Source organism: Rhincodon typus, chromosome 18 (genome assembly GCF_021869965.1).
Source record: "Rhincodon typus isolate 14 chromosome 18, sRhiTyp1.1, whole genome shotgun sequence".
In the NCBI taxonomy this organism is placed as follows: Eukaryota; Metazoa; Chordata; class Chondrichthyes; order Orectolobiformes; family Rhincodontidae; genus Rhincodon; species Rhincodon typus.
In genome coordinates, this window is record NC_063349.1 from 15,164,879 (window position 1) to 15,174,401 (window position 9,523).

The 9,523-nt window shown below is 42.6% G+C and overlaps 1 protein-coding gene across 1 annotated transcript; it reads right to left on the reverse strand.

The window, feature by feature from the left end:
- Window positions 1-484: 484 nt before the first annotated feature.
- Window positions 485-6,031, reverse strand: LOC125485374 (tubulin--tyrosine ligase-like protein 12). The gene is made up of 2 exons (XM_048607833.1): window positions 5,783-6,031; window positions 485-649 (listed from the first exon to the last, which is right to left on the reverse strand). The coding sequence occupies exons 1-2, from the start codon at window positions 5,900-5,902 to the stop codon at window positions 485-487; spliced, it is 285 nt and encodes a 94-aa protein (XP_048463790.1). The 5' UTR covers window positions 5,903-6,031.
- Window positions 6,032-9,523: the final 3,492 nt, after the last annotated feature.

A 9,523-nucleotide genomic window follows, 5' to 3' on the forward strand; every position in this document is an offset into this window, starting at 1 on the left:
CGAGCGTAGGTGTTCTGCAAAGCGGTCCCCGAGCCTCCGCTTGGTTTCCCCGATGTAGAGGAGGCCACACCAGGTACAGCGGATGCAGTATACCACATTGGCAGATGTGCAGGTGAACATCTGCTTGATGTGGAAAGTCTTCTTGGGGCCTGGGATGGGGATGAGGGAGGAGGTATGGGGGCAGGTGTAGCACTTCCTGCTGTTGCAGGGAAAAGTGCCGGGTGTGGTGGAGCTGGAGGGGAGTGTGGAGCGGACAAGGGAGTCACGGAGAGAGTGGTCCCTCCGGAAAGCAGATAAGGGTGGGGAGGGAAAGATGTCTTTGGTGATGGGGTCGGATTGCAGATGGCGGAAGTGTCGGAGGATGATGCGTTGGATCCGGAGGTTGGTGGGGTGGTACGTGAGGACGAGGGGGATTCTTTTTTGGTTCTTATTGCGTGGACGGGGTGTGAGGGATGAGGTGCGGGAGATGTGGGAGAATTGTTCCTTACCTATTAGCATCTGCAGCCTGCAGGCCATCTTCTTTGGTGATAATGACTTTGTAAACAGGTGGTGTGCCAGGGTTGTGTGTTATCTCTTCCTCTTCAGCATCTTCATCACCCTCCTCATTTTCAAACTGCATAATCCCAAACACTTCACCCGCATCAAATATCTAAAAATAAAATGTTATATTAACACTGCAGAATAAAGCACGTAGGTGTAAAACTTTTAAGGAACTGTTACTGTTATAAGCAAAGTCAGGGAGATTGGCTTTATTTTCCATTTTAATTTGCCTAAATTAACATTACTGAAGTAGAGTATCTGGTTATATATCTTATTGTTGTTTGTCGGTTATTGCAAATTTCCTATATTACAACAATAACTGCAATTCAAAAGTATTTAATTGGCTATAAAGGGCTTTGGGGTGACTCATGGCTGGGAATGGCACAATTTAATTGAAAAACGTTTCATTCCCTCACTAACAATTTATATTTGAATCAAGAGCAGGGCTATGCCATTCAGCCCCTCAAGACTGCTATGCCATTTAGTGAGATCATGCCGGATTTAATTGTAACCACAAATCCACATTCCTGCCTATCTTTGATTACTTTTCATCCCCCAGCTTAACAAGAATCTACCTACCTCTACTTTAAAAATATTCAAGTACTCCGCTTCCCTGACTTTTTCAATGAGTTCCACAGATACATGACCCTCTGACATAGACAATCTCCTAATGCCAGTCATAAGTGGGCAACTCCTGATTTCTAAATTGTGACTCCTAGTTCTAGATACTCCCAAAACAGGAAGCATCCTGTTTATCTACCCTAACAAAACCATTAAGGTTTTATATGTTTCAAGCAAGTCACCTCTAAACTCCTGTGGATACAAGCCTATTTGTCTGACCTTTCCTCATAAGACAACTCACTCATTCAGGCACTATTCTGATAAAGCTCCTCTGAACTGCCTCCAATGCATTTACATCTTTCCTTAATATAGGAGACAAAAACTGTACATAGTACTCCACATGTGGTCTCACCAGTGTCCTGTATAATTGAGGCACAACTTCCCTAATTTTATCTTCAGTTCCCCAAGTGATAAATGTCATAAATCTGTTATTTACATTATAATATTGTATACAATTATATTTCTATTAATTTATTTAGTATCAGTTCAGCCATCAATTGCTCAGCTTATCTGGATTTTTATAACTGACAATCAGACTCAAATCTAACTGCCACCGCCATTATTTAAATAAGCGTAGAGTGAGCTAGTTCAAAATTCGCTTGACTTCGCGACTCTAATTGATAATTCAGAATCAGTCACGCAACATGCTTATGAAGTAGTTTTAAACCCCACATGGTGATTAAATTGAGGGGATACCCATCAACTTGAGCAAATAAAAATTGTAGAAGTCCATGACAGTGTTTATCCTCCATGCTAACATTATTAATCAGTTATGTTTCCTATGCGTTGTGAAAACACTACCTCCTAATGAGAGATAGTAGGAACTACAGATGTTGGAATCTGAGATAACAAGGTGTAGAGCTGGATGAGCACAGCAGGCCAGCCAGCATCAGAGGAGCAGGAAAGCTGACGTTTCGGGTCTGGACCCTCCTAATGATTGGAATGCAGCCACCTGGCCTCCTTTCTGCACTAGGTCTATGGGTGTACGGGAGTAATTTTAACAATGTACTTTAAAAACTTAGTTTGTTAACCTAATTTACTAGTTGCTTTACAACCTTTTTGATATCGAGGCATAAGCTGAAAAATGTATACATCCAATCACGTCTGCAATCTTATCAGATTCTTTGGTCTATTAGAAAGCTAAGAGTGAATTACCAATGGTTTATCGTTTCACCCCTCTAACTCTTTTAAATAAAGATGGACAACCCTTTGAATGGCAGTTGTCTTAGTGGGAATGCCAGTGTCTCAAACTTGGGTATCTCCCCACCTATCCCCGTTTACATTACATTCAGCAAATGTAAAACAAAGGAAAATATTATTCTAAAAGTTTCATGGTCACTTTTGTTTCTAGCTACCAACTTAATATAATCTTAAAGCAGTTGTGAAAAATGCTATGCTTTTTTACATCAGATCTTTTTAAGCTACAACTTTCAATGTGAAATTTAACCATCAATGCTGCATTACCCACATACAAACTTTTCTCCACTACCATGAGGCAGGCAACAATGCACCAATGGATATTGTGACAACAAGGAGAATGGTGAAGAGCCGAATCAACATTAGATTGTGGTGTTATTATTTATTTACTGTAATATATCTTTAACCGAAAAGTAAAAAATAATTGCCAAAAAATACTACTGGAATAACTCCAAAATAAATCATTAGGTCCCAAGTTCAAATCAAACATGTCTGACAATTTCAGACATTAATTAAACAATTTATCAGAACACAATATTAAGAAAACCCAAATGGAGACAATCACTCAATTTTCAAACTGTCATCCTCATTTTCAAATCCCTCCATGATCTCGCCTCTTCCTGTCTTAACAACATCCTTCAACTCTTCAACCCTGAGATTTCTGCACACCTCCAATTCTCGACTCTCAATTTTGAGACTCCGTAATTGCCCCACATCTTTGCCCCCTCTTCTCCTTTAAGTTGCTGCTGAGAACCACACTTCACTAAGCATCTGTCATCTGCCCTCCCTGCTCCTTAATTAGTTCAGTATCTTTTTATTTTGACAAGGTGCTTGTGACATTTTAGAACACAGAACAGTACAGCTCAGGGCCAGGCCCTTCCGCCCATCATGACTGTGCTAATCATAATGTAACTCTGAATAAATCCAATCTGCCTGCACGTGGTCTGTAACCTTCTGTACGCTGCCTGTTTCTGTGTCTATCTAAATGCTTCTACCACCTCCCCTGGCAGCACACTCCAGGAACCTACCAATTTTTGTGTAAAAAAAAACTTGCCTCACACATCTCCTTTAAACACGTTCCCCCACCTCAGGTTATATTTATGTCCTCTACTATTTGACATTTCCACTCTGGGAACAAGACTTCGATTATCCACCCTATCCAAGCCTCTCACTTGATTTATATACTTCTATCTGGTCACCTCTCAGCCTCTGTACTGCATTAAGTTACGCAAAGTATCTACAGCATCGAAATAGACCAACAGCTCAATATTGGTGTTTTTGCTTCACAAGCCTCTTCCCATTCCTTTCCATCCAACTTTACCAATCTCTCCAACTATTCCCTTCTCCCTCCTGTGTTTACCTAACTTCAATTTAAATGGATGTTCACAATTCACCTCAACTATTCCCTCTGGTGACTGGTTCCATGTTCTGGGTGAAGGATTTTATCCTGAATTTCCTTCCAAATTCATTACCGCAGGACCATGCCCAAATTTATTTTTGGCTGTGTACCACATTCAGATTTACTACTTTCTTTACTACTTGAGGCAGTTTCCTTTTCAACTAACCCTCCAACAACCACACATTTTTCTAAGTCAGTGTAATCATGTTACAGGCGAACGTGTGAGATAGTAACAATGGCAGATGCTGGATTCAGAGATAACACAGTGTGGAGCTAAAGGAACACAGCAGGTCAGGCAGCATCAGAGGAGCAGGAAAGCTGACGTTTCTGGTCAGGACCCTTCATCAGGCGAACATATGCCTTTTTTAAACTTTCCATTAATGGAATGGATAAGCTTGTTTGTTGGAGGCACATATTTGAAGTTGGGGGAAATATATCAATTGTTGCCCCACCATTCAATCATTAGACCCTCTTTCCAACACCACCCCCCATTCACTCATTAACCCCACTTTCTAACTCTATTCCCACCAACTCCCACATCAATTTCTCCAGCTCAGTCACTCGTCAGAGCTTTCTCCCGAATCCCCTTCATACCACAGACTCCCTACAGTGCAGAAAGAGACCAATCAGGCCGTTAACTCTGCACCGACCCTCTGAAGAATATCCTACCCAGACCCAAACCTGTAATCCCGCATGGGTTTGTTTTTTAACCATGGCTAACCCAGCTAACCTGCACATCCATGGACAAAACGGGGCAATTTAGCATGGCCAAACCAGCTAACCTGCACATCTTTGGACAGTGGGAGGAAACCAGAGTACCCGGAGGAAACTCAGGCAGACACGGGGAGAATGTGCAAATTCCACAGAGACAGTTGCCTAAGGGTGGAATCAAACTCAGGTCCCCGGCAGTGTGAGGCAGCACTGCTAACCACTATATCACCCCTTGACTTTGGGAACCCCTGGACTATGAAGGGGAGTGCCGGGAGCATAGCAAAAGTCAAAAAATGCTTTCGTTCCTGAAAATCCGCCATTGTAAAGATAAAATTTCCACTTTGGGAACCACTACAGTAGTATATTTGCAGCCTTAGTTCTGGCCTTCTCCACAGCAAACCCATCAAACTCTGCCATAACCTTTAAGGCCTCCAACAGGTTATCCACCAGCCTTTTGTTTTATCTCCCTGTCTTAATGTTCTGTCCTGAAAGAACCAAGAGTCATATATCATTCAGTCAAATTGTTATTTCACTTCTCTGGTGGCTTTTTGTAATGGGGGGACCAGACTGTTTATAGCACTCAAAATATGGTCTAGCCAAGTTCCTACACAAGTTAAAGTACTTTCTCAGTTTTGCAATTCTATCCTCCCAGAACTCCAAAGTTGTGTTTGTATTTTTTAAAAAAAAACTCAGTCAGCCTGCACCATTCCTTTCAAGCGACTTATATAAATATAGGTGCTATACAAATGCATGTTCAACAGTTGCCCGGTATTCCAGCCAAAATTTACCCCTCAGCTGCCAACACCAACAGATGAAGCAATCATCTATCTCATTAGCTATCCAACAAATAACTATGTTTCAAAAGGTTCTTAACCAGCGATGAAACCTTTTGTGATAGGCGCGACATCAATGCAAGTCCATTCAGTCAAAGGTTCCCTTCACCTGTCCCCACCACAAACCGGGGAAACCTAGCCTCCGCTGAAATTCCAGGTTAATTTTTGTTGCAAAAGGAAACCACCTCGAACCATGTTTCTCACTACAGTGGCCTCATCCGAAAGACAGCGAGTTGCAAATGCAAACTGGAAGTGCAAATAAAATGCTACTGTTCCCAATCCGTGCATTAAAAGTCTCCCGGAAAAAAAACCCAGCAATGTTTTAACGGTTTAAATGATTAGAAATGTAATTAAAAAGCAGATCCCCTAAGCCGAGTGCTTTTTCAGCATTTTGCACACTGCACCGGAAGAGTTTGTGAGACATCCACACCCTCCCCACCATCTGTAAATCTACAGAATCCGCTGCTCAGTGATGAACGACCTCATGTGCGAGTTTGTGGTGCAAACTCTCCCAATAAAGTGGTGGCACCCCCGACGTTTCCAGGGCCGCTCGGTGAGTCTCTGTGAAAAGCTGGAAATCCGCTGCTGTCTCCCCTGCCATCCTCACAGTCCAGCGGCTACATACACCACACTCCGGCGTGAAGCCAAGTGTCCCAGGCGCCGCCTGCAGGCTCCCTGCACGCCAACAAATACTTCCACTGTCATCGTAACCTCATACACTTCGGCTCCTCAAGCCTGACCCCACCATTCAACAACGGCATAGCAGATCTGCCCCAGGTTTCAACTCCTCTTTCCTCACCTTCCTCAACATATTTTCAAAAATCTACCTGCCTCCTCTCTAAATGCTTTCAGTGAACTAGCCTCCACGACTTAGGAGCAAATTACTGCAGACGCTGGAATCTGCACTGAAAACAACAAATGCTGGAGATCACAGCAGGTCAGGCAGTATCCATGGAGAGAGAGAGAGCAAGCTAACAGCTTTGATGAAGAGTCATCTAGACTCGAAACGTTAGCTTGCTCTCTCTCTATGGATGCTGCCTGACCTGCTGTGATCTCCAGCATTTGTTTTCAGTAGTCTCCACAGCTGTTTGGGGTAGAGAATTCCAGACATTCACCAGCCTCTGGGAGAAGAAATTCCTTCACATCTCAGTTTTAAAGGTGCATCCTGTTATTCTATAACTATGTCCCTTAGTTTGAGATTCCCTCAAGAGTACAAGCATCTTCTCAAAGTGCATCTCAGGCTCAGTGGTTAGCATTGCTGCCTTACAGCACCAGGGACCTGGGTTTGATTCCACCCTCGGGCAACTGCCTGTGTGGAGTTTGCACGTTCTCCCCACGTCTATGTGGGTTTCCTCTGAGTGCTCCAGTTTCCTCCCATAGTCCAAAGATGTGCAAGTTAGGAGGATTGGCCATGCTAAATGCCCATTGTGTCCAGGGATGTGCAGGCTAGGTAGATAAGCCATGAGAAATGCAGGGTTACAGGTATTGGGCAGGTAGTGGGTCTTGGACGGATGCTGTTCAGAGGTTCGGTGTGGACTCAATGGGCCGAATGGCCTGCACTCACAACTGTAGGGATTCGATGAATCTTCTATGATAATTACTCTGTCAGGCCTCTCAGAACCTAATATATTTCAATAAGAACACCCTCATGCTTCCAAACTCCATTGAATGTAGGCCTAATCTGTGTAATCAATTTTGATGAGTCAGCCCCTCCATCCCAGGAACCAGCCCAGTGAATCTTTTTTTGAACTACCACCAAAGCCTTCCTTAAGTACTAAGACCAGAAGTGTACACAGTACTCCAGATGCAGTCTCAACAAAACCTTGTACAGTTGTAACAAGACTGTCCTATTTTTAAACTCTAACTGCCTTAGCAATAAAGGCCAAAATTCACTTTGTTGTCTTAACTAACTGCACTTACATGCTAACCTCTGTGTTTCATGCACAAGGTCACCCACATCCCTCTGTGCTGCACTTCTTTTGAAATCGTTCTCCATTTAAGTAATAATCTGTCTTTTGATTCTTCCTATCAAAGTGCATGACATCACACTTTCCTACACTCAATTCCTTCTGCTAAGCTTTTGCCCACTCACTCAACCTACCTGTATCCCTTTGCAGATAACAAGGTGTAGAGCTGGATGAACACAGCAGGCCAAGCAACATCAGAGGAGCAGGAAAGCTGACGTTTCGGGCCTAGACCCTTCTTCAGAAAATCCCCTTGCAGATTTCTTATCTCCCCATTAGAATATGTCCTTCCACCTACTTTTGTATTTACAGCAAATTTGGAAATATTACACTTCCCCTCCTCCAAGTCATCCATATGTGCTATAGAAAGGATAATGTGAAACTTGAAAGGGTTTAGAAAAGATTTACAAGGATGTTGCCAGGGCTGGAGGGTTTGAGCTATAGGGAGAGGCTGGGGATTTTTTTTCTCGGAAGCATTGGAGGCTGAGGGGTGAATTTAGAGCCATGAAGGGCATGGATAGGGTAAATAGACAAGGTCTTTTCCCTGAGATGTAGGGGTCCAAAACTACATGGCACAAGTTTAATGTGAGGGGGGAGAGATTTAAAAGGGACCTGAGGGGCAACTTTTTCCCATTGAGTGTGATGCATATATGGAATGAGCTGCCAGAGGAAGTGGTGGAGGTTGTTACAATTACAACATTTAAAAGACATTTGGATGAGTATGTGAATAGGAAGTGTTTAGAAGGATACAGATCAAATATTGGCAAAGGGGACTAGATTAATTTAGGATATCTGGTCGGCTTGAATGAGTTGGACTGAAGGGTCTGTTTCCATGCTGTACAGCTCTATGACTCTATTTGAAGTTTCTCATGTCTTTTGAGACTAAGGCTATGTTTTAGAAATGTTCTCCATTTTTCCCTATTCCAAAGCACAATAAAAATAACTTTCCAATTTTTAATAATAAATTTCAATCAATCCAATTATATCAGCTATCGCATTTCCATAGCATTATCCTTGATGTATTGGGTAATATGTAAAGAGATAATACCTGAGTATCTGTTGTCAGCATTCCTACAGAAACTGCACTTTTAATTTGACAGGGGACTTAAATTGCTGGGGGGCTGTCCTGGACCAACTGCATTCTACACCATCCAGACCACTGAGCTGACTAATGGTATATTAAAACAAAGGCCTACGGATGTTGGAAATCTGAAACAAAAACAGATGAAACAAAAACAGATGGAACAAAAACAAAAAACAGAGAAACTCAGCACCTGAGGAAAGAAAGCAGAGTTAACATTTTGAGTCCAGTGACCGTTCTTCAGAATTGATATTAGCGAGGAAAAGGTGGTATATATACTGACGACAGGTGTTGGTTGGGGGTGAGGTGTGGGGTAAAGGAGTAATCAGATAAGTGGAGATGGAGCCCAGGAAGAGAGCGCGACTGTTAGGCAGACACAGAGGTGGAAGATAGTACGCCTGGGAAAGCCAAAAATCGGCTGGCTGTGCATTGGGACATGGTGATGGGTAATTCCAGCTGTTCTGTTATGGCTTGAGGGGTTATTCTAGAGGGGTTACTATTTAGGACATACAAGGCACAACCGTCTCAATTCTAAATTCCTATTAACACAAGAATTCTACACTGACAAAAATATGTAGTGTTTGGAGATATGAGAAGAAATTTGTTCACAAAATGAGTAGAAAACACTGCGTGAAAGGGAACTGGAAGTAGAATCAAGGTAACAACTTTCAGAAGGAGATTTGTTTTAGAATAGAGTGGGCTCTGTCAAAGTTCTTACACAGACATATGTGTGAGGTTGTTGACTTGCTCGCTGAGCTGGCTTGTTCTCGTTCAGACATTTCGTCACCGTGCTAAGTGACATCATCAGTGAGGCCTCTCATGAAGTAATGTTGTTCTACTCCACTTGGAATTCATACTGTCCGGTCCATAAATTCCAAGTGAAGTAGAATAACATCGCTTCATCGGCGGCCCCACTGATGATGTCACCTAGCACGGTGACGAAACGTCTGAACGAGAACAAGCCAGCTTGGTGAGCAAGTCAACAACATCACCCGCAACCCGAGCTACAGATCTTTATGTATACTTAGACTCAGTTGCACCTCTGAAACAACACAAGGCCATTGAAATTCAAGTTAGTGGTATTCTAATATTCCCAATATTATAAAACAATAATTCCAGCTTCTACACACTACTTTCTGGATCTCTCTGCTCGAACAAAATAGTTTTAAAAACAATT